We start from the raw sequence: 26,517 nt of genomic DNA on the forward strand, positions 1-26,517 counted from the left end.
GCCCTCGAGCGCCAGAGAGAGGGAGAGCGGGAGCAGGTGTGACAGTGCTAATTAGCTGCCTCTGTCTCCTAATATCTGTGTGTAAAAGGAAGACGGACACCACAAACATGTTGTCACTGAAAAATACTGTTGGCTGCAACTGTGTTAAATCCGATTAAAACAGTGTCTATTTTGCATTTTTGAAATTATTTTTGATGTGTCTAGAACTGTACAACAATTGAGAATCAATTCACGTTTAGATGGAGTAATTGTCTGTTTTGGCTTACAGAGCCAATTCACCTTTTAAACAGAACATGTAAGGTCCTTGGACTAAAAGGAGAAATGTTAGGCTCCTTCAGTCCATTATTGGGCTGCCTCTCAACAGTGCAGTGAAATATCAAAATATAAAAAATTAAACAGCAGTAAGGCAAGTGGTAAACAAATATAGGTATAAAAGTAGGAGTAAAACTGGCAGTAACGGTCTGTACATTAATGATCTGCCTTCTGTCTGCACTGGGTCTGAAGTTCAAATGTATGCAGATGATACAGTGATATATGTGCATGCAAAGAGCAAACAACAAGCTGCACAAGAACTCACTACTGTAATGGTCCAGGTTACAAAGTGGCTCAGTGACTCGTGTTTGCATCTCAATGTGAAAAAAACTGTTTGCATGTTCTTCACAAAGAGGGCAACAGATGCTACTGAGCCAGATGTTTATGTGTCAGGGGAGAAGCTCCAGGTGGTATCTGATTTTAAGTACCTTGGCATCATACTTGATTCCAACCTCTCTTTTAAAAAGCATGTGAAAAAGGTAATTCAAATAACCAAATTCAACCTAGCTAATTTCCGATTTATACGAAATTGTTTGACCACAGAGGTAGCAAGACTGTACTTCAAATCGATGATACTCCCCCACTTAAAACAGAAAACCCAAACATATGGCAGCAGATCCACAAGGTCTGCCATGAGAGGTGACTGTATAGTTCCCTTAAGGAAAAGCACCTTTAGTAAATCAGCTTTCTCTGTGAGAGCGTCCCATGTCTGGAATATACTGCCATCAGACACACATAACTGCACCACATATCCCACTTTCACAAAATGCATGAAGACATGGCTAAAGGTCAATCAGATTTGTGAACATAATCACTAGCTGTGTATTGCTACTTTCCATGTTGTCTGTTGTCTGTAGCTTGTGAGGTGTGGAAACACTGTTGTTTTTATGGATTTTGTCTTGTTGCTTTTTGTTCTATGTTGCTCTGTCTGTATGCTACATCTTGCTTGTCCTATGTTGCTCTGTCTGTATGCTATGTCTTGCTTGTCCTATGTTATTCTGCGTGTGCTCACTGTTCAATAAAACCGGCACTTTTACCGAAACGTTGATTAATGTGCACTGTCCCTGTAAAAATAAAATAAACTCAAAATGTACTGTGAAATGTGCTATGTCAACAAGTAGAAAGTGAGCAGTACAAATAAATAGTAATAAATAATAACAGCAGTGATGGGAGTGAGTGAGCGATAGGTAACGATGCTTTGCGGGTGACAAGTTGTCAATGTGTTCAATGGGTTCCTGGCTCGAGCCCAGGTTGGGGCAAGGAGAGGGACGGAAGCAATACTGTGAGAGAGTCAGTGGAAATAGTCTCTAAAGATGCAAGTGAACAGCAGGTTGTGCAGGTGGATAGCTAGGCTCTTCAACAGTCTTATGGCCTGGTGGTGGATGCTGTGTTACCGTCTGCCAGACGGAAGAGGATATAACAGGCCGTGGCTGAAGTCCTTGGTCATCTTCCATTGCAGGGACAGTGCAGCTGCCTTCACAGGCGGTGATGCAGCTAGACAGGGTGCTCTCAATGGTGCATCTGTAGAAGCTGGTGTCATCTGGCATCTTTTTTAAAGAGTGGCTACTCCATGTCTTCTATGGAAATAAGGGGTAAAGTTTGTAATTATGAGTATAAGATGTGAAATGTAATCACAGTGAGCAGATTCAATGTATTCAAACTTTAAAATAAGTCTCTAACCTTTACCTAACATCTCAACTTGCTCAGCACATTAGAACACAAAGACACACACACACAAGCAAGTGCATATTTATTCATTATCAAATCAATTCTCTATGTGTAATTATTGCTTGATTAAACTAATTATGTTAACATTAATTAACTAGGAAGTTGGGGCACCATGGGAAAATGTTGTTTAAAGAGTTAATATTTAACTCTTCAGATATTTTCATATCTTATCGATTACAATAACTTATTAATGTACTATTACCTCATTAGTCATTCTGAACGTCGTATTTTCTTGTAGTCTGCACGAACCCTTTTTTATTGATGAATCAGCAATACACAAATTGGCCAAATTATTTATTTACTAACTTATTAAACAATTACAGAATACACAAATACACACTAACATTATAGAGTAAATAGTCTCTAGAAGACTAACAAAACAGGACAGTTTGGTTATAACATGGTGGCGAATTCAGAGAGAGGAGGGGGGAGGAAGGGAGACAAAGGCGTTACTCTATTGGACATTGGGAAGCTACGTTCAGGAAAATACAAAATCTTAAGCACTCTAATAACCGCTCATTCGGAAAAAGAGAATGCAATTTATGTATTTACAATTGAGCTGTCCTTGATCGTCCAAATCCTTTGGTCACAGAGATGTTGGGTGTACGACTCTGGTTCGGCAACCAGAGATCACCATGTCCTTAGGTAGAGCTCCTGGTCGTGGTGGTGGTAAGAATGGATACTTCAACATACCCTGTACAGTAGTTCTAAGAGTTGATCTCGATAGAATACTTCAGAGGTTGTCGGTGTTCTCGTCCTCGGCTACTTACGTTTTCAACTGATAATGCAACGCCTAGGATTTGCTTCTTCTGTAGTGATCGATAGTTTCAGAGTTTATAACCATTTTGCAACATTCGGCTTACACCTCAGTCTGCTTGGTCTATAGAGTGGTAACCATTTCAACATGGGGACCAGCGTTCTCACGTTCTCTGGTCTTGTCCTTTGGTAGAGTTGTAGTTTTAATCCTTTTTGCAACATCTGGCTCACGCCTTATTCTGCTTGGTCTATAGAGTGGTAGATTTCTTAACCATTTGTAATGTATTCAGCTGGCGCTGCACGTAACTGGTCTAATATGTAAATTCTTCAGCGTGTCCTTTTAAACACTTGGGGAAAAAAGGGCATTCCAATACGTTTGGCATAATGTCTGTGCTCATGTGGGCGTGGTTACTGACTGGATAAACTTTACATGAAAAAACATTTTCTCATTTAGAAGACTAAAGTCACATTTCTATTTTTTTAATAGTATTCTGATACTTAATCATTCATTTTATACAACATTCAGATGCAAACCTCATAATTGAGAAGTGTAGACAAACAGAGATACAGTTATGTGGTTCTACCGTCTTTCATGAAGTCACAACATAAAAACATAAGTGTTCGACATAAGGGTTCTTTTAGTCTCCACTGAACATTTCCACACTCTCAAAAATATAAATATTGTTTAATTCTCCAATTTTGGGGAGGTAGGAGTTTTGGCGGGAGAAGATCCTTTGTTCTACTAAGGTCTCTCCCTCCATACGGCTTGGCAAGGGAAGGTATTTACGATAGAGGTCAACTGATTATGATTTTTCAACGCCGATACTGATACCGGTTATTGGAGGGCCAAAAAAGCAGATACCGATTAATCGGTCGATTTTTATATATATTTGTAATAATGGCAATTACAACAGTACTGAATGAACAATGAACACTTATTTTAACTTAATATAATACATCAATAAAATCCATTTAGTCTCAAATAAATAATGAAACATGTTCAATTTCGTTTAAATAATGCCAAAACAAAGTGTTGGAGAAGAAAGTAAAAGTGCAAAATGTGCCATGTAATAAAGCTAACGTTTAAGTTCCTTGCTCAGAACATGAGAACATATGAAAGCCGGTGGTTCCTTTTAACATGAGTCTTCAATATTACCAGGTAATAAATTTTAGGTTGTAGTTATTGTATGACTATTTCTCTTTATACCGTTTGTATTTCATATACGTTTGACTATTGGATGTTCTAATAGGTACTTTAGTATTGCCAGCCTAATCTCGGGAGTTGATAGGCTTGAAGTCATAAACAGCGCAATGCTTGAAGCATTGCAAAGAGCTGCTGGCAAATGCAGTAAAGTGCTGTTTGAATGAATGCTTACGAGCATGCTGCTGCCTACCACCGCTCAGTCAGACTGCTCTATCAAATCATAGACTTAATTATAATATAATAACATACAGAAATACGAGCCTTAGGTCATTAATATGGTCAAATCCGGGAACTATCATTTCGAAAACAAAACGTTTATTCTTTCAGTGAAATACGGAACCGTTCCGTATTTCATCTAACAGGTGGCATCCATAAGTCTAAATTTTGCTGTTAGATTGTACAACCTTCAATGTTATGTCATAATTACGTAAAATTCTGGCAAATTTGTTCGCAACAAGCCAGGCAGTCCAAACTGCTGCATATACCCTGACTCTCCATGCAATGAACGCAAGAGAAGTGACACAATTTCCCTAGTTTAATATTGCCTGCTAACCTGAATTTCTTTTAACTAAATATGCAGATTTAAAAAATATATACTTCTGTGTATTGATTTTAAGAAAGGCATTGATGTTTATGGTTAGGTACATTCGTGCAACGATTGTGCATTTTTTTCAAATGCGCTTTTGTTAAATTATCCCCCGTTTGGCGAAGTTGGCTGTCTTTGTTAGGAAGAAATAGTCTTCACACAGTTTGCAACGAGCCAGGCGGCCCAAACTGCTGCATATACCCTGACTCTGTTGCACAGAACGCAAGAGAAGTGACACAATTTCCCTAGTTTAAAGAAATTCATGTTAGCAGGCAATATTAACTAAATATGCAGGTTTAAAAATATATACTTGTGTATTGATTTTAAGAAAGGCGTTGATGTTTATGGTTAGGTACACATTGGTGCAACGACAGTGCTTTTTCGTGAATGCGCTTGTTAAATCACCCGTTTGGCGAAGTAGGCTATGATTCAATGATAAATTAACAGGCATTGATTATATGCAATGCAGGACAAGCTAGATAAACTAGTAATATCATCAACCATGTGTACAGTAGTTAACTAGTGATTATGTTAAGATTGATTGTTTTTCTAAGATACGTTTAATGCTAGCTAGCACCTTACCTTGGCTCCTTGCTGCACTCGCATAACAGGTAGTCAGCCTGCCACGCAGTCTCCTCGTGGAGTGCGATGTAATTGGCCATGATCGGTGTCCAAAAATGCAGATTACCGATTGTTATGAAAACTTGAAATCGGCCGTAATTAATCGGTCGACCTCTAATTTACAACCATCATAAAACTGGCCAACAGCCCCAAGAGAGGGGAGGGGGTCTTCAGACCTTTGCCTAGCCGGCACCCCCGATCTCCATCTCAGGACTGGTAATTCATGACAGTACATTGACGTCAATACAAAGATTAGTAGGCTCATGGTTCTCACCCGCTTCCATTGACTTACACAGTAATTATGACAACTTTCGGAGGACGTCCTCCAGCCTATCCAAGCTCTTGCAGCAGGAACTGACATGCTGTCCACCCAATCAAAGAATCAGAGAATTAATTTAGTACTGAAAGAATTAGCTACCGCTAGCTAGCACTGCAGTGTATAAAATGTGATGAGCAGTTGACTCAAAGAGAGAGAAAGAAAATAGTTTAACAGTTTTGAACATATTCATTTATTCCATAACGAAGGAGAAGCAAGAGAGAAAGAGATTTTTTTCACACTATAAGTTTGTGTTTCTTACATGTGCATAAGGCTAGTTTGTATTTTCTTAGCATGTTGGGCCTATATTGTGTTAGCCACTAATGCTAGTTAGCTAGCTAATAAATGTACTGAGTCTGAGCAAACATAGCTAGCTGTACACCCAGATAGTAGCAGGGATGGTGCGACCTAAATCAGCATGTTGTTTGTGAAACAGTATCTTCTAAATCAAAGAGGACTACGTAATGCATGAATATGTTAGCTACATGAAGTAGCTAAGTGACAACATTAAATGTAGCCAAAGATTATAGGGTCCCTGTCACGTTCGTCGTAAGAATGAGACCAAGGTGCAGCGTGGTAAGTGTACATCTTTCCTTTTAATAGATGAACAGCTAACAAAATAAAGAAAAAATACAAAACGAACGTAAAGTTCTGCAGGCTTCACAGTAGCTATACAAAAGCAAGATCCCACAAAAACCCAGTGGGAAAAGGCTGCCTAAATATGATCCCCAATCAGAGACAACGCAAACAGCTGCCTCTGATTGGGAACCATATCAGGCCAACATAGAATACAAAACATAGCTATACATAATCTAGAATGCCCACCCAAATCACACCCTGACCTAACCAAATAGAGAAATAAACAGGCTCTCTACAGTCAGGGCGTGACAGTCCCCTAGAAAACACTGACCATCCCTTTGGTTCCAACCCTGTCACAATAACTCCTCCCTGGCATTTTCATTCGTTGGCATGTCAAACACTGTATTCAAAGTGCCCACTATTATATTCTAACTATAGAATTAGAATAATCATTATATTTCCATGATTCCAACAGTTCACCCAAGTGTTTTGCTCTAAATCTCAATTGCAACATTGAATGGTTTGCCCATATCATGCTGCCCTTCGTGGCACTGTAGAAATGATCTCAAATGAGTGCAGGGAATGCAGAAATGTATAAAATATTTTTGGTTTAAGTTGAAGTTAACAGTATAAAACAATCAGAATAGAGAAAGACCCATTGAAATCACTTAGAATGTATGTGTTGCCACCCTAAGTTCACACACTACTCATAAAGTAAATGTACAACTTTTATTATACAAAAACATAAAATATATATTATTTATAACCTGATATGATATTTTGGCCATATCACCCAGATCTAGCTGACAGACTACTTCGATGATGATGTGACAAACTATTTTGAAAACCAGTCAAAACACACAGCTAGCTACTGTTACTGTAAGTACTGTAGCTACCTATGTAAGTTGTTAGTCAACTCTACTAATGTGATGTAGCCTAATGCACTGTTCTTACCTGCTACTACTAGATATTCCAATCGAAAACAGCAGACAACAAAACTTCTGATTTCAGAAAAAGATAACATAAGCCGCTAAAGTTTTAAAACGTTACAGTTTAATTAAAAGTTCACAGTAGAGACAGAGAGAAGAGACGCTCCTCTTCTAGTTCCGGCCAATTCTATACCTCTTTTCTCATTGGTCAATTATTGGTTACGTCTTGGTTGCACAGGTGTCTCAGATTGGTTGGTGAGTGCAATTATTGGTTACTGTCACGATCGTCAAAAGGAGAGGACCAAAGTGCAGCGTGTGTCGTTCCACATATTTATTTATACTGTGAAACTATGCAATACTTAATTATACTGAGAAAAAAAAACGTGACGCAGAGATGAACACATACACAACTCAACAATAATCACCCACAAAACCCAGGAAGAAAAACCCCTACTTAAGTATGATCTCCAATTAGAGACAACGAGGACCAGCTGCCTCTAATTGGAGATCATCCCAAACAAACCAACATTGAAATACAAAACTAGAACCTAAGAACATAGAAATAGAACACATAGAATAAACCCCCTGTCACACCCTGACCTACTCTACCATAGAAAATAACAGCTTACCATGGTCAGGACGTGACAGTTACTTGTTGGTTACAAACGGCTATATGATTTGTTGTCGCAACCAGAAATTTCCTTGAAACACCGGTGTCAGGGGGCGCCAAGGATGCTACTGACACTTGCACCAAATATTTTTTTTAACTAAACCAAGCTAGACCCCAGCCTGTCGTTTCCAATGGGGAAAAATTATTTGTAAATTCGCTCTGGCTATGTACTCCGATTTCAGAGCACTATTGTCTGAGTGTGCCAGAGCGCAGAATAACTGATGAATCGACTAACGCTCAGCACCCGTTTTAGACAGTTAGCTTGGGTGCTTGACTGCTGTTGTGAGGTCAGAACGCTCAGATCAACCCTACTCCTCGGTCAGATCGTTCAGTGAGAGTGTGTGCAGTAAACACTCTGAATTTACAAACTACAATCTGACAGCGCTCTGAATTTACGAAAGCCCAGAGCGCACTCTGGCACTCCAGATTGAATTTACAAACACACACATGGTGGGCAGAGCCAAGCACAAGCTATCAAGATCCTGTTGGCTCGTTCTAGCATGTATCTGGGTATTTCCATTAGGGAAAATGCCTATTCTGTGAAGAACGCGTGTGCAATAACTCAATTTGCTTTTGCAATCCTTCTAAACAACGCGATTTTTAAAAACGTTTGCAACGGGTAAAGTCAACAAAACTTAGTCCACTCTGTTCATAACAAAATGTTGGCCAAAATCCATCTTGTTTCATCCTGCCGCTGCCGGCCAGTGGGCTTCCTCTCACTACCATATTTGTGAGTGGCAACGCCAAGCACATTTCTACATCCGGTTAAAAATCTGTCTCATTGTTCTATCTGCATTTCAAGAGTGAAAGTAAGAGCAGTACAGACAGACAGATCAAGTTTAGATAATACGACTTTTGATCTGGTATTTGACGACCCTCTCATCCAAACCTGATGTTTGTGACTACTTTGTTTATTTTCTGTCTTGGTTGACGTCGTGACAATATTGTGCGGTAAGTAGCTAAACTAATTGATATTCTTAAATTGCACATCTTTTTCTTGCCTCAGCCACAATCGATGTAATTGGCTATGTATTTCAGTAGCAGGTGATCCTGTCTGTGTTGCTTTGCAGGGTCAGTGAAATACAGTCAGTCAATGAACTCACAAATTCATGCAGATTATTATTGTTAAACCAATCAATATTTGCATTGTGTAATGCAATTTGACCTTTACTTTATCAGTTAATTGTGTATTGTTGTGACAAGAAAGAACTGTTGTGACAGTAACCAATAAAAACAAATAGATACATTTATTTTTGTCAGAGAGAGAGTGTTGGCTGGTTATGCTTTGAACATGATCCCCGACTAACAGGCTGTGCATACTTACACTTTCACTTTCTGATTACTGGAAGAGCAGTACAGACAGACAGATCAGGTTAAGATAATACGACTTTTGATCTGGTATTTGACGACCCTCTCATCCAAACCTGATGTTTGTGACTAGTTTGTTTATTTTCTGTCTTGGTTGACATCGTGACAGTGTTGTGCGGTAAGTAGCTAAACTAATTAATATTCTTGAATTGAAAATCATTTTCTTGCCTCAGCCGCAATCGATGTAATTGGCTATGTATTTCAGTAACAGTTGAAGCTGTCTGTCTGTTTTGGTTTGCAGGGTCAGTTAAATACAGTCAGTCAATGAACGCACAAATTCCTGCAGATTATTATTGTTAAACCAATCAATATTTGCATTGTGTAATGCAATTTGACCTTTACTTTATCAGAACATTTTGTATTGTTGTGACAAGAATGAACTGTTGTGAAAGTAACCAATAAAAACGAATAGATAAATTATTTTGGTCAGAGCAAAAGAGTGTTGGCTGAATATGCGTTGAACGTTATCCCCGACCAACAGGCTGTACATACTTTCACTTTATGATTACCCGAAATCAGGAGGATGTTGAAAGTAGAAGCAGTACAGACGTGTTTACATACATCTTGATAAGATAATACGACTTTTGATCTGGTATTTGACGACCCTCTCATCCAAACCTAACGTTGTGACTAGTTTGTTTATTTTCTTTGTTGATTGACATCGTGAGAGTATTGTGCAGGTAAACAAATTGAGATTATTAAATTGGGCATATTTTTCTTGCCCCAGCCACAATGTAATTAGGCTATGTACTGTATTTCCATGTATGGGTAGCTGCAGCCCAATATCGCAATCGGAGTACGGGCGAGTGGGTGTGTCGAAAGGAGTGGGTGTATGGAAATCGAGTCAGCTAGTTGCGCAGATTTGTTGCTTCTCAAAACCGTTTTGCGTGGCTGATTGGGCTGGACAACGAGTACATCGGCAACCACTGCAGCAGTGTTGTATCAACGTGCCTGCCGATTTAAGGTGCTTTATACTGGGTATCATGGTAGTGTCGCCGGCGGTAGCTAACGTGGCCATTTTTTTCTCCACGGGATTTTATTTAACCTGTTTAGGATAGGGGGCAGTATTTTCACAGCCGGATAAAAAACGTACCCGATTTAATCTGGTTATTACTCATGCCCAGAAACTAGAATATGCATATAATTAGTAGATGTGGATAGAAAACACCCTAAAGTTTCTAAAACTGTTTGAATGGTGTCTGTGAGTATAACAGAACTCATATGGCAGGCCAAAACCTGAGAAGATTCCATACAGGAAGTACCCTCTCTGACCATTTCTTGTCCTTCTATAGCCTCTTTATGGAAAATAGAGGATCTCTGCTGTAACGTGACATTTTCTAAGGCTCCCATAGGCTCTCAGAAGGCGCCAGAACGGGGAATGATGACTCTGCAGTCCCTGGGCGAAAAACAGTAGGGCTTTTGGAAAGTGGTCGATCTGAGAACAATGACACGGGTGCACGCGTGCATGTGAAGAGTCCATTTTCTATTTTCAGTGTTTGAACGAAAACAAGGTCTCCCGGTCGGAATATTATCGCTATTTTACGAGAAAAATCGCATAAAAATTGATTTTAAAGAGCGTTTGACATGCTTCGAAGTACGGTAATGGAATATTTTGAATTTTTTTGTCACGATACGTGCCGGCGCGTCACCCTTCGGATAGTGTCTTGAACGCAAGAACAAAACGCAGCTATTTGGATATAACTATGGATTATTTGGAACCAAAACAACATTGGGTGTTGAAGTAGAAGTCCTGGGAGTGCATTCTGACGAAGAACAGCAAAGGTAATACATTTTTTCTTATAGTAAATCTGAGTTTGGTGAGTGCCAAACTTGGTGGGTGTCAAAATAGCTAGCCACGATGGCCGGGCTATCTACTCAGAATATTGCAAAATGTGCATTCACCGAAAAGCTATTTTAAAATCGGACACCGCGATTGCATAAAGGAGTTCTGTATCTATAATTCTTAAAATAATTGTTATGTTTTTTGTGAACGTTTATCGTGAGTAATTTAGTAAATTCACCGGAAGTTTTCGGTGGGTATGCTAGTTCTGAACGTCACATGCTAATGTAAAAAGCTGTTTTTTTATATAAATAAGAACTTGATTGAACAAAACATGCATGTATTGTATAACATAATGTCCTAGGAGTGTCATCTGATGAAGATCATCAAAGGTTAGTGCTGCATTTAGCTGTGGTTTTGGTTTTTGTGACATTATATGCTAGCTTGAAAAAAATGGGTGTGTGATTATTTCTGGCTGGGTACTCTCCTGACATAATCTAATGTTTTGCTTTCGTTGTAAAGCCTTTTTGAAATCGGACAATGTGGTTAGATAAAGGAGAGTCTTGTCTTTAAAATGGTGTAAAATAGTCATATGTTTGAAAAATTGAAGTTTTTGGATTTTTGAGGAGTTTGTAATTCGCACCACGCTCTATCATTGGATATTGGCGAGGCGTTCCGCTAGCGGAACATCTAGATGTAAGAGGTTTAACCTCTCTGGAACATGTGGGACGCTAGCGTCCACCCGCGGGACACACTGCCAACAGCCAGTGAAATAGCAGAGAGGCAAATTCAAAACAACTAAAATCTCATAATTCAAATTTCTCAAACATACAACTATTATATCCCATTTTAAAGATAATCTTCTCGTTAATCCAACCACATTGTCCGATTTCAAAAAGGCTTTACGGCGAAAGCATAACATTAGATTATGTTAGGACAGCGCCTAAACAAGAAAAACCACACAGCCATTTTCCAAGCAAGGAGAGGCGTCACAAAAACAGGCGTCACAGAAATACAGCTAAAATGAATCACTAACCTTTGATGATCTTCATCAGATGACACTCCCAGGACTCAATGTTACACAATACATGTATGTTTTGTTCAATAAAGTTCATATTTATATCCATAAACCCCATTTTACATTGGCACGTGATGTTCAGAAATGTTTTGCCTCCCAAAACTGCCGGTGAATGAGCACATCAATTTACAAAAATACTCATCATAAACGTTGATGAAATGTACAACAGTTATTGAAAGAATTATAGATACACTTCTCCTTAATGCAACCGCTGTGTCAGATTTCAAAATAGCTTTACGGCGAAATCACATTGTTCAATATTCTGAGTACAGAGCTCAGCCATCAAAGCAAGCTATACAGTTACCCGCCAAGGTCTGGAGTCAACTAAACTCAGAAATAGTATTATAAATCTTCACTTACCTTTGCTGATCTTCGTCGGAATGCACTCCCAGGACTCCCACTTCCACAAGAAATGTTTGTTTTGTTCGATAAACTCCATATTTGTGTCCAAATACCTCCGTTTTGTTTGCGTGTTCAGATCACGAATCCAAAGGCATAATGCGTGAGCGCAAAACCAGAGACGAAAAGTCAAATAGTTCCATTACTATAGAAACATGTAGAAACCTGTCAAACGATGTTTACAATCAAACCTTAGGGCCTTTTTAACATAAATCTTCGATAATATTCCAACCGGACAATAGCGTATTCATTACAGAGGAAAAAGAAGGAACGGCGCGCCTGCATGCATGCGCTTGCGTGCATGCGCAGTAAACAACTCGTTGGTCCCAGGCTTGAGACAGCTCTTATTCTCTTCCCAGTAACAGTAGAAGCATGAAACAAGGTTCTAAAGACGGTTGACATCTAGTGGAAGCCTTAGGAAGTGCAAAATGACCCCACAGACACTGTAGTTTGGAAAGGCAATCAGTTGAAAAACTACAAACCACTTCCTGGTTGGATTTCTTTTCAGGTTTTTGCCTGCCATATGACTTCTGTTATACTCACAGACATCATTCAAACAGTTTTAGAAACGTCAGAGTGTTTTCTATCCAAATATACTAATACTATGCATATCCTACCTTCTGGGCCCGAGTAGCACACAGTTTAATTTGGGCACGTCATTCATTAACGTAGAATAGCAGCCTGGTATACACAAGAAATAACACATTTTGATAACGATCTATACTGAACAAAAATATAAATGCTTCATGCAACAATTTAAGGATTTTACTGAGTTACAGTTCATACAAGGAAATCAGTCAATTGAAATTAATTTATTTGGCCCTAATCTATGGATTTCACATGACTGGGCACTTTATATTTTTGTTCAGTAAATGTCCCCTTGATACATACATACAGTTGAAGTCGGAAGTTTACATACACTTAGGTTGGAGTCATTAAAACTTGTTTTTCAACCACTCCACAAATTTCTTGTTAACGCCTGAAGGTATATTGGTCATCTGTACAAACAATAGTATGCAAGTATAAACACCATGGTACCACGCAGCCGTCATACCGCTCAGGAAGGAGACGCGTTCTGTCTCCTAGAGATGATCATACTTTGGTGCGAAAAGTGCAAATCAATCCCAGAACAACAGCAAAGGACCTTGTGATGATGCTGGAGGAAACAGGTACAAAAGTATCTATATCCACAGTAAAACGAGTCCTATATCGACATAACCTGAAAGGCCGCTCAGCAAGGAAGAAGCCACAGCTCCAAAACCGCCATAAAAAAGCCAGACTACGGTTTGCAACTTCACATGGAGACAAAGATCATATTTTTTGGAGAAATGTCCTCTGGTCTGATGAAACAAAAATATAACTGTTTGGCCATAATAACCATCGTTATGTTTGGAGGAAAAAGGGGAGGCTTGCAAGCCGAAGAACACCATCCCAACCATGAAGCACGGGGGTAGCAGCATCATGTTGTGGGGGTGCCTAAAAAGGCAGGAGGGACTGGTGCACTTCACAAAATAGATGACATCATGAGAAAGGAAAATGATGTGGATATATTGAAGCAACATCTCAAGACATCAGTCAGGAAGTTAAAGCCTGGTCGCAAATGGGTCTTCCTAATGGACAATGACCCCAAGCATACTTCCAAAGTTGTGGCAAAATGGCTTAAGGACAACAAAGTCAAGGTATTGCAGTGGCCATCACAAAGCCCTGACCTCAATCCCATAGAAAATTTGTGGGCAGAACTAAAAAGGCGCGTGCGAGCAAGGAGGCCTACAAACCTGACTCAGTTACACCAGCTCTGTCAGAAGGAATGGGCCAAAATTCACCCAACTTATTGTGGGAAGCTTGTGGAAGGCTACCCGAAACGTTTGACCCAAGTTAAACAATTTAAAGGCAATGCTACCAAATACTAATTGAGTGTATGTAAACTTCTGACCCACTGGGAATGTGATGAAAGAAATAAAAGCTGAAATAAATCATTCTCTACTATTATTCTGACTTTTCACATTCTTAAAATAAAGTGCTGATCCTAACTGACCTAAGACAGGGAATTTACTAGGATTAAATGTCAGGAATTGTGAAAAACTGAGTTTAAATGTATTTGGCTAAGGTGTATGTAAACTTCCGACTTCAACTGTACATATGGTCTACTACTCAGTGGGGAGGGCATGAACAGCAACAACGCTCCCGCTTGACTGAGCACTACTGTCCGGCAATGGCATGGTAAGTAGCTACCTAGTAGCCAATATCAGGGTGAATGTCACAGTAATCACACACATACAACACATGAAGCAACAGTACACCCCATTGTCAATACTTTTAATAAGTAACTTTTAAATATGACTCAGACTCATCATCTGGCTTGAAAACAGAAGTCCAAACTATATCTCAATGTAAGGTAGTCGCATAATAAGAAATAGAAGAAAAAAACCTCACAGTTCAGTCAAAACCGTCTAACCTATAGCAGAGCGCTTTCGACACACCCACTCCTTTCGACACACCCACTCCTTTCCACACGCCCACTACTTTCGAGACACCCATTCCTTTTGACACACCCACTCCTTTCGACACGCTCACTACTTTCCTTTCGACACACCCACCTGCCCATTGACTTAAATGTAAATGTAAATGTAATGATTTGGTCGCTATATTGGGATACAGCTACCCTCTTGTCTGTATTTCAGTAACAGGTGATCCTGTCTGTTCCGCTCTGCAGGGTCAGTGAAATACAGTCAGTCATGAACAATGAGGTAAAGATGCTGCAAATGTTCAATTGACCTTTCTTTCCTAGATTTTTATTCATTTTCTTCTATTGATATGTTATTGAGATCAGGGATATTTGCAGGTGGAAATCTTAGCACCTTTAAGTAGGCCTCAAGAGGACCTCTTGTCAGATGCAATGGGCAACTACTCAGCCACAGGAGGAGAGCCAAACACACTTTCTACAGACGTTAACAAAGAACCTAACATTCAAGAATCAATTCAAGATGTAAACAAACTTCCCAAAGACAGCGAGAAATCATCTGAGCTTCCAAGCAAGGTTGTCATTAAGGTTGCTGCTGTTATCGTTCTCTAATAGGTTTTTTGTTGAAGTTTTATTACGAGACAATTTTCCATAATTAGCTAATAGAAATAAAAATCACATTTGGTGTTTCATTAGATTTTGAATCGTGTGCTTTGAGTTCTAGTGGTGAGTGTTAAAGTGTGTTTATTCAAGGTGGGGAATGCAGATGACATGGAGACCTATGAGCAGAATAACATCCAGGTACTGTATGCGGAGTATATACTCTCATTTCTAACTTTGGTTCTTATCAGCTGATATTACCAACTGTACAATTAAATTAGATCATTGACATTAGTTAAATGTTAAATATGCGGCGTTAATAAGGGTGACGTCATCATGCAATAAAGCCTTTTAATCTTATCAATTGTTAAAAGTACAATCTTGTGTGATTTCTGAACTTTTCTCTCTGTTGCAGCAGGAACCTCCAAAAGGTATGCCTACTGTAAAATCAAGCATACATTTTGCAGTATTTGGGTCCCAATTAACTTGTGGTAACCACCTGTAGCAGGATATCAAAGAGTCCTGAGATCAGTATTGCAATCATCTTCTATTTATTCATAATTTCAACATTTCAGGGGAATAGGCACTATGGGCAACTTTTCAAAAAAGGCTGTGTCTGAAAACAATAGGCCTGCTACCTATCAGTTCGTGGTGCTGTCCATGGTGCAGAACTTTTGCGCGCCCATACACTGAAATAATGAAGGTTCTTAAAAGGTACTTCCTCAGCTCTTAAGGTTTCTTGGAGAACTCTTGCCCAAGAATAACCTTGCATCGACAGTTCTTCAGAATTCTAAAAGGTTCTTGAAATGTATAGAAAGCCTGTAGATATGTCCTTTTCATAGCACACAGCAAATTGGCCAGTGTTGATTTGTCAGTGTAACATTTCTAGTGTCCATGCAATAATTAAATTCACTGTAAAGAGTTAAATTAAAATTCAGTGGTGTAAAATAACCCCACTGTTGGTGTTAATAACCAGCATTGAACCAAAACCATGCCCATTATTATCATATTTCCCAGCATGCTCTATTGCAGGTAAATTTTTAGAATAGTTTGTTTTAATATCTATGTTTTTGCATGTACAGTACCAATCAAAAGTTTGGACACATCTTCTCATTCCAGGGTTTTTCTTAATTTTTTTAACTATTTTCTACATTGTAGAATAATAGCGAAGACATCAAAACTATGAAATAACACATATTGAATCATGTAGTAACCATCAAAGTAGCCACGCTTTGCCTTGATGACAGTTTTGCATACTCTTGGCATTCTTTCAACCAGGTTTATTATTTCAACCACATCACCGGATTCCTGCCGCAAGCTCTGGACCATTACACCGGATCATCGCAGCTAGCTAGCTGCGATCAAGTGGCTACTGTTAGCTAACGCCTCTGTCCCGAAGCAAGCACCAGTTAGCCTTGAGCTAGGCCCATATACCAGCTAACTTCTTGGGCTACTATACCTCTTTTGCCAACTGGCCTGGACCCTTTATTGTCGACACGGAGCCCCGCCAATCCATGACGACTGGTCTGCCAATGTAATCGTCCGATGTGGTTTCAACAGGCTTTTCCGCTGCGATGTCGCCGAAGACCCAGCCGCTATCCCGGCCCGCTAGCTTTCTGAACGCCGTTGTCTCCCTCTCGCCTAGCGTAGTAGCGACTACCAAATGGCTCCCTGACTCACCTATTGCTGCTCATTGGACCATGTGATCACTCGGCTACACAGCTGATGCCTGCTGGACTATTCACTAACGCGGTTCCTCTTTTTGTTTATCTGTCGGCCCCAGCCTTGAAATCAGGTCCTGTGCGTACCTAACTGACCCTCTCTGCCCATTTATCGCCATTTACCTGTTGTTGTCTTAGCTCTCCTGATCAACACCCGTGATTGCTTTATGCCTCTCTCTAATGTCAACATGCCCTGTCTACTGCTGTCTCGGTTAGTACTTATTGTTTTATTTCACTGTAGAGCCCCCAGTCCCGCTCAACATGCCTTAGATAGCTCTATTGTCCCACCCCCCACACATGCGGAGACCTCACCTGGCTTAACTGGTGCCTCCAGAGATGCAATTGCTCTCATCGTCACTCAACGCCTAGGTTTACCTCCACTGTACACACATCCAACCATACCCTTGTCTGTACATCATGCCCTGAATCTAACCTACCACGCCCAGAAATCTGCTCCTTTTATTCTCTGTTCCCAGCGCACTAGACAACCAGTTCTTATAGCCTTTAGCCGTACTCTTATCCTACTCCTCCTCCATTCCTCTGGTGATGTAGAGGTTAACCTAGGGCCTGTAGCCCCCAGTACGACACCTATTCCCCAGGCACTCTCGTTTGTTGACTTCTGTAACCATAAAAGCCTTGGTTTCATGCATGTTAACATCAGAAGCCTCCTCCCTAAGTTTGTTTTATGCACTGCTTTAGCACACTCCGCCAACCCTGATGTCCTAGCCGCGTCTGAATCCTGGCTTAGGAAGGCCACCAAAAATTCTGAAATTTCCATCCCCAACTACAACATTTTCCGTCAAGATAGAACTGCCAAAGGGGGCGGAGTTAGCCTGCCGAGTTCTGTCATACCATCCAGGTCTGTGCCCAAACAGTTTGAACTTCAATTTTTAAAAACCCACCTTTCCAGAAATAAGTCTCTCACTGTTGCCGCTTGTTATAGACCCCCCTCAGCCCCCAGCTGTGCCCTGGACACCATATGTGAATTGATTGCCCCCCCATTTATCTTCAGAGTTCGTACTGTTAGGTGACCTAAACGGGGATATGCTTAAAAAAAGGTGAAATAAAATAATTTTGTTTTAATAGGTAGTCACCTGGAATGCATTTCAATGAATAGGTGTGCCTTGTTAAATTAATTTGTGGAATTCCTTTCCTTCTTAATGCGTTTGAGCCAAACAGTTGTGTTGTGACAAGGTAGGGATGGTATACAGAAGATAGCCCTATTTGCTAAAATACCAAATCCATATTATGGCAAGAACAGCTCAAATAAGCAAAGAGAAACAACAGGCCATCATTACTCTAAGACATGAAGGTTAATCAATGTGGAAAATGTCAAGAACTTTGAAAGTTTCTTCAAGTGCAGTCCCAAAAACCATCAAGCGCTATGAAACTGGCTCTCATGAGGTCCACCACAGGAAAGGAAGACCCAGAGTTACATCTGCTGCAGAGGATTAGCATTAACTGCACCTCAGAAATTGCAGCCCAAATAAATGCTTCACAGAGTTCATGTATCAGACACACTGTTCAGAGGAGACTGCGTAAATCAGGCCTTCATGGTCAAATTGCTGCAAAGAAACCACTACTAACGACACCAATAAGAAGCGACTTGCTTGGGCCAAGAAACAGGAGAAATGGACATTAAACCGGTGGAAATCTGTCCTTTGGTCAAATTAGTCCAAATTTGAGATTTTTGATTCTAACCGCCGTGTCTTTGTGAGATGCAGAGTAGGTGAACAGATGATCTCCGTATGTGTGGTTCCCACCATGAAGCATGGAGGAGAAGGTGTGGGAGTGCTTTGTTGGTGACACTGTCAGTTATTTATTTAGAATTCAAGTCACACTTAACCAACATGACTCCACTGCATTCTGCAGCCATACACCATCCCCTCTGGTTTGCGCTTAGTGGGGCTATCATTTGTTTTTCAACAGGACAATGACCTAAAACACACCTTCAGGCTGTGTAAGGGCTACTTGACCAAAAAGCAGTGATTGAGTGCTGCATTAGATGACCTGGCCTCCACAATCACCCGACTTCAACCCAATTGAGATGGTCTGGGATGAGTTGGACCGCAGAGTGAAGGAAAAGCAGCCAACAAGTGCTCAGCATATGTGGGAACTCCTTCAAGACTTGGAAAAGCATTCTTCATGAAGCTGGTTGAGAGAATGCCAAGAGTGTGCAAAGCTGTCATCAAGGCAAAGGGTGGCTACTTTGAAGAATCTAGAGGAAAAAGAAACGCACACCTATTTAGGCGAGGTGCTGGCTAGCGGATTGAAACACTTGAAAATACTTTTGGTTGAGAGAATGCCAAGAGTGTGCAAAGCTGTCATCAAAGTAAAGGGTTGCTATTTGAAGAATCTCAAATATAAAATATATTTTGATTTGTTTACCACTTTTGTTTACCACTTTTGTGTTATTTCATAGTTCTGATGTCTTCACTATTATTCTGCAATGTAGAAAATAGTAAAAATAAAACCCCTTGAATGAGTAGGTGTGTCCAAACCTTTGACTGGTACTGTATATTGATTGATTAATTATCCTATGCTACTCAAATATAAATAACATACATTTTTCTTTGCTATTCCAATCTGTTACTTGGACGTTTTGCACCCGTTACTGAAATGGTTGTTCCAGTTTAGATGTTTTAAAGGGGCAATCAGCAGCTGCTTTGCCCATTGTTGGACTTATAAATGAATGACATGTACCCAGTGAATCTTGAAGAATATAACTTATAAATGCCTCATGAGTTTAGTTGAACTGTCGTACTCCATCAGAACCCAAAATATAGACTTGTTTTGTAGGTTTGTAAGCAAAGTAAACATAAACAAACACAATATAGCCTCAAAACATGTTTAAAACTATACATTTTATTATCATGTATGGTCAGTCCTTGCATGCATAGCTTTGTATTTCAATTTGAGAAAGGTTACATTTCTCCAGCCCCATCCCTCAGCTTCTTACCAAAACAGGGGGGATGCTTTGTTACCGTTTCAACTACTGATGCCGCTTTATGGCAGTCATTCAAAATGTTTGATATCCCCTCTCTCTGGATTCCAATAGGAATTACACATCATTTTGCAAGCCAGCATAATGTGACTTGCAGGCATGATGTGGCCTGTAAACTGAGTTTCAGAACAGTGTATTAGGGTCAAACTAGGCCCTCAAAAGAAGGCCTTACAAAATATGTATTGTCTTAATGAATAACATGTTAATGACATGTTCACTTAGGATCTCATATGGTGAAGGCCACAGGTTGGAAAATTATTGAATGCAACAACCATGTCTCTGTCACTAGCAAACAAAGTCATGGGTGGTACTGCTAATTCAAAAATGTACTCGAAAGGCATCCTGGGAAATATGCAAATAAGGCTTAAAACCCTACTGCAGAGCTATTCAATTCAGGTCCTGGAGAGCCAAAACATTTCTGGTTTTGGATTTTTCTATGGTTATTTTAAGAACCATCCAATTTATGGTTTTCAGAGACCCATAGGGGTGTCAGTCATTCCATGGAGGGCATAGAGTCTGCTGGTTTTTGATTTTTCCTTTCAATTAAGACCTAAACAACCAGATGAGCGGAGTTCCTTACTAATCAGTGACTTTAATTCCTCAGTCAAGTACAAGGGAGGGGAGAACTCACAGACACTCGCACTCCGTGGAATGAGTTTGCCCTATGGCATCACTCTCAAGAACCTTTATTTGGTTACAACTTGCAACTTTATTTTTAGGAGTGTAGAACGTGTGTGCTGATATACAGTTCATGCTGCTGTTGTGCTGTCCATGGTGCTGAAAGTTTGTGCACCAGTAGAACAGTTATTGTCCCCAATTGGTCAATGCGAATTGGTCAGTGCGAAGATCCGCTATCTCCAATTTTTGGAATCGCTCTGTTCTCTGAATTTACCTTGCCGTGCTCATTTTGGCGAGATCTTCTTTCCTTCCGTAATTTTGTCGGTGTCCATAAATTTTAGGGGACACTGCCTGTAAGGACTAAACAAGGGATTCCTGCAGGCTAGTTAGATGTCTTTATTGTAGCTGAGGTTTCTAGTACAATTTTAGTTAGCCTACCACACCGCCTTTTAGGGTCTCATGAGGGCATAACACAGCAGCTCACTGTAACCAGTAGCTTAACTGAGGTGACATCACCAGAGGAGAGTGTCATCATGGTTTTCTGTCCCATCGTCTCTCGTGCTGGGACTAGTATTGAAGCAGCACTGCAGCAGATTCCTGGCAATTCAGTAATCTGACCAAATTCCTCTGACAGCTACTTTCTCCATGTTTAGATGGGTAGAAATAAAAGTAATTGACAATGGCAGCAGTAACTTATGCATGTTATTACATTCAGCATACATTGCTAGGCTACTCATATCCATGGTTAAGAGTTGACATGTATTTTGTTTCCTAAACCTGTCATTCTTGTAGTGATGCACAAAAGTTGTGTCTGAAAACAATAAGCCTATAAGCTATCAGTTTGCGCAGGTCGTGGCGCTGTCCATGTTCCTGAATAATTGTGCGCGGTATATAGTTTACGCTGATCATGGCGCTGTCTGTGGTGATGAATGTTTGCGCGCCCATAGAATGTTTGCCCCGATATCTACTGTAGTTTGTGCTGCTGTGGCGCTGGCATGGTGCTGAATGTTAGTGCACCAGTAGAACAGTTATGGTCCCCAATTGGTCAATCACACCGCGATATCACCAAGACTTGGCTAAAAGTTCCACTATCTCCAACTTTTTCCATCCCTCTGTTTGCTGAACTTATTTGGCCCTGCTCATTTTAGCGAGATCCACTTTCCTTCCATTGAAAATGAATGGGCTCTGTCATTTTGTCGGTGCCCATCAATTTCGCAGACACTGCCTGTAAGGGCACAACAAGTGATTTCCGCAGGCTAGTTAGATGTCTTTATTGTAGCAGAGGCTTCAATACAATTGAAGTTAGCCTACAACACTGCCATTTAGGGAACATGCAATTGAGATCCATCATGATGGCAGGCTGTAAGACTCTTTGAATATGCTTATGTTGTAACTGAGGTGTCACAGTTGCTTAACCACATACCTAAACCATATGTTTATTATTCTATAGAGTCGAAGATGGAGAAGTTCTTCACCATTCTGACTGGGAATACTCTGGGGTCTCATGAGGAAATAAATCGCCGGCTCACTAAAAATGGTTTAACTAAGGTGACGTCATCAGCGGAGAGTGATGTCATCATGGCTTTCTGTCCCATCGTCTCTCGTGCTGGTACTGATATTGAAGCAGCACTGCAGCAGATTCCTGGTAATCTTGGCACCCAGAACCAAGTGTACTGTAACAGTCTGTCATCAGAGACTATTTACAGATCAACAATATCCATAAAGAAACTTCTCAGAAAGTTTAATCTAATCCCAAATGCTCTTATTTGTCCCTCTCTCTTGACAGATGGTAAACCTGTCATTCTGGTAGTACTGCATCACACCTTCAACCCAGACTACACTGTACCTGACAGCAGCAGACTAGTGACCAGAAGTGATGTAATACTCACAGTGGACTGTCTCTTCCATGAGAGTAAGGGACTATTGGAGTGTCATCACAATGAAGCAGCAGTCACAGAGATTGTGAACATAATACCACCAATGGTAATGTAGTTTATCCGGTGGGGTAATGCACGCTTCAGTTGGGAATACTAACACCAAGTAGCACCTCCTGCATGCTTACCTATACTGTGTATTTTAACTTGCAGAATGACTGGGAGATTATTGAACACAGTGAAGCCAGTGAAGCCCTTGAGCATAAAAACCTGGAGGTATTTTTTCTAATTTCAGATTTTGCTACTTTGCTCAACGGCTGATGTGATTGTACAACTGTACAAAAATATGCACTGTATTATGGTGGTGTCCAGACACTTTCCTAGGGATGATTAAATGTATTGAATCTGGACTGTCAAGACCGCATTAGACCACTTACCGTAATTTCCGGACTATTAAGCGCACCTGAATATAAGCCACACCCACTGAATTAAAAAAATATATATATATTTTGAACATAAATAAGCCGCACATGTCTATAAGCCGCAGGTGCCTACCGGTACATTGAAACAAATTAACTTTACACAGGCTTTAACGAAACACGGCTTGTAACAAAAATAAATAGGCTTTAACGAAACACGGCTTGTAACAAAAAATTAAAAATTAGCAGTAAGCTTTAGTTGTCTTTTTGCACTGAGTCAATTCCTCACGCTGCTGTTTCCAACGTCTTATCATCGACTCATTAAGACCAAGCTCCCGTGCAGCAGCTCTATTTCCTTTTCCAACAGCCAGATCAATCGCCTTCAACTTGAAAGCTGCATCATATGCATTTCTCCGTGTCTTTGCCATGATGAGGGTGACAAAATGACTACCGTAATCAGAATGATGGGAAGTTTGAGAGCGCTCGATTTAATCTAAACAGTAAACAAAAAAGTTGTTTGACCTTAACCCGTTCGGCAATTTCATTGGTCTAATGAAAGCTTCACGCCGCCAAAAAACTGAGCACGTCACAGAATGTGTTTTTTTGGAGAGAAAAAAAATTGAAAGTGGGAAAAATCCATATATTAGCTGCGTCATTGTTTAAGCCGCAAGGTTCAAAGCCTGGAAAAAAAGTTGCGGCTTATAGTCCGGAATTTACGGTAGTTAAAGCCTGGGCATTAGCTCTGGGAGCTAAAAACAAGCAATAAGCAATGAAGCAATCAGCAGGGTTACTTATTACATGGCTACACTGCACCCCCATTTGAACTCCTCTCTGTAGCAACCCCAGCAACTGATAGACATTGATTGGTTGATCAGAAGGAATCACAGCACAAAAAAATAACTTTCATACAAAATTAAGAGAGTTTACTTTTTGGGGTCATTTCTGAACTCTCTCTGTTGCAGCAGGATTCTCCAAAAGGTAAGAAAGTACCTGTTATAAATCGAACATTGATATTATACCCACAGTTGGGCAGCTTATTACGTTTCCCTGCACTGCAACACAGATTAAGAAAAGTGCGGCTGCAAAGCGGATATAACTGCACCTTCAGTGGCATATTTACGAAATGTCCCCTATGTATTTCATGACATACTTTGCAAACAAATTTGACGCTTGTGAGTGTTGTTGCATTGTTGCATTCCAGGCATTTTTTTACCTACATTTTTTTTCTCTCTGTAGAGCCAAGGATAGCTCTACTAGTTATTGTAGCTGGGAATACTCTGGGGTCTCATGAGGGCATAACACTGCAACTAACCACAACCAGTACCGTAACTGAGGTGAAATCACCAGAGGAGAGTGATTTCATCATGGTTTTCTGTCCCATCGTCTCTCGTGCTGGGACTGATATTGAAGCAGCACTGCAGCAGATTCCAGGTAATTCAGTAATCTGACCAAATTCCTCTGACAGCTACTTTCTCCATGTTTAGATGGATCGAAATAAAAGTAATGGACAATGGCAACAGTAACTTATACATGTTATTACATTCAGCATACGTTACTAGGCTACTCATATCCATGGTTAAGAGTTGACATGTATTTTGATTCCTTTTTGACAGTTGGTAAACCTGTCATTCTGGTAGTACTGCATCATACCTTCAACCCAGACTACACTGTACCTGACAGCAGCAGACTAGTGACCAGAGATGATGTAATACTCACAGTGGACTGTCTCTTCCATGAGAGCCAGGGACTATTGGAGTGTCATCGCAATGAAGCAGCAGTCAAAGAGATTCTGAAGAAGCTTAATATACATCCTGAGGTATTCTATAATTTGTACACTATTTTAAATACAATGTGATTCTATACAACATATTTTATACAAGGAGAACCAGTTTTTATATCTTGTAATTTTTTTCACAGATTGCAGTTTCTTCCTTTGACCCTCGTATCATCTGGCAGTTCTCAGCTGTTTACCAATTGTTTAAGTCATTTCTAACTTCATGTAAGTATATTAATTGATATTATTCTTTACATGAACACAGGTCAAATCAATATCACATCAAGATAAGATGAAAGTACAATTTCAAATGTTATGTTAGCATCAGTAATCAAAATTGAATTCTGCAAACTGATACCACACTAGCTCCTAGTTGTACTAACTGTTAATTGTGCCTGGGTGTTTACAGTGTGAAGAAGACAATGATGATGACATTGCCTTTATGAATAACAGGAAGATTAAAGGGATACTTCGGGATTTTGGCAATGAGGCCATTTATCTACTCCCCCCAGAGTCAGATGAACGTGTGGATATGATTTTTATGTCTCTGTGTCCAGTATGAAGGAAGTTAGACGTTGTTTCACGAGCCAATGCTGACTAGCATTAGCACAATAACTAAGTCTATGGGTATCTGCTAGCATGCTAGTAGATACCCATAACCTTCCAGTCATTGCGCTAACGCTAGTTAGCAATTGCACTAGCGCTAGTTAACAACTTCTTCAAACTGCACGCAGAGACATAAAAATTGTATCCACGAGTTCATCTGACTCTGGGGAAGTAGATAAAAGGGCTCTTTGCCAAAATTCCAAAGTATCCCTTTTATGAAAAACATATCCAATGGATGTTTATGATTTAGGATGACATAACAAGGGCCTGACTCTCATAAAGCTGCAGGATATTAGAATTATCTCAGGACAAGATACTGTCAGTAACATCTGATGTGGTTTTCTTTCTTTAGGTTGGCAAATGGTGGGTTGGCCAGAGTGGCTGAGTCTTCCATCAACCACTGCAACAGTTGAAGTGCCTGTTTGCGATCATGAAGTGCAACATTAAGATGAAGCACATTGCTCCCCAGCCTTTAAGTTGTAATAATGAGTGAATAAGTGGATTGAAGTCTGATTTTGAAAAATGTCTATTCATAGTCAAAACATTTGACAATTTAACCCTAGAAATATAACCAACTATAAGTGTTAGAATATGCACTTATAGCCTAAGTGAGTCTAGAACAACTAAAGTGTGTTTTGTCAAAATTGCTTAATAATTAACTCCATTAATGTGGATAAGTATAAAGATAATGTAATATAGTGTTTGAGACAACTTTTGATGGGAGTATAAATAAATATACACTACCTGCCAATAGTTTTAGAACACCTACATTCAAGGGTTTTTCAATATTTTTACTATTTTCTACATTGTAGAATAATAGTGAAGACATCAAAACTATGAAATGACACATATGGAATCATGTAGTAACCAAAAAAGTATTAAACAAATCAAAATATTACATTTTTTTAGATAATTCAAAGTTGCCACCCTTTGCCTTGATGACAGCTTTGCACACTTGGCATTCTCTCAACCAGCTTCACCTGGAATGCTTTTCCAACAGTCTTGAAGGAGTTCCCACATATGCTGAGCACTAGTTGGCTGCTTTTACTTTACTCTGCGGTCCGACTTATCCCAAACCATCTCAATTGGGTTGAGGTCGGGGGATTGTGGAGGC

At 39.9% G+C, this 26,517-nt stretch overlaps 1 protein-coding gene across 28 annotated transcripts; it reads left to right on the forward strand.

Annotated features, from left to right (window-relative positions):
* The first annotated feature begins 8,422 nt into the window (after positions 1-8,422).
* LOC115174765 (uncharacterized) lies at positions 8,423-26,165 on the forward strand. Of its 28 annotated transcripts, XM_029733614.1 has the most exons (15): positions 8,423-8,652; positions 8,772-9,187; positions 14,482-14,546; positions 15,040-15,073; positions 15,169-15,375; positions 15,541-15,588; positions 15,803-15,818; positions 22,181-22,375; positions 22,517-22,713; positions 22,818-22,880; positions 23,986-24,001; positions 24,260-24,454; positions 24,637-24,839; positions 24,941-25,022; positions 25,756-26,165. In XM_029733614.1, the coding sequence occupies exons 3-15, from the start codon at positions 14,539-14,541 to the stop codon at positions 25,848-25,850; spliced, it is 1,359 nt and encodes a 452-aa protein (XP_029589474.1). In that variant the 5' UTR covers positions 8,423-8,652; positions 8,772-9,187; positions 14,482-14,538; the 3' UTR covers positions 25,851-26,165. The 28 variants fall into 28 exon arrangements, with proteins under 28 accessions (XP_029589474.1, XP_029589480.1, XP_029589475.1 ...); XM_029733620.1 differs by lacking the exon at positions 8,772-9,187 and having other exon boundaries at positions 15,008-15,073; XM_029733615.1 differs by lacking the exon at positions 8,772-9,187.
* Positions 26,166-26,517: the final 352 nt, after the last annotated feature.

Source organism: Salmo trutta, chromosome 35 (assembly GCF_901001165.1).
Source record: "Salmo trutta chromosome 35, fSalTru1.1, whole genome shotgun sequence".
Taxonomy (NCBI): domain Eukaryota; kingdom Metazoa; phylum Chordata; class Actinopteri; order Salmoniformes; family Salmonidae; genus Salmo; species Salmo trutta.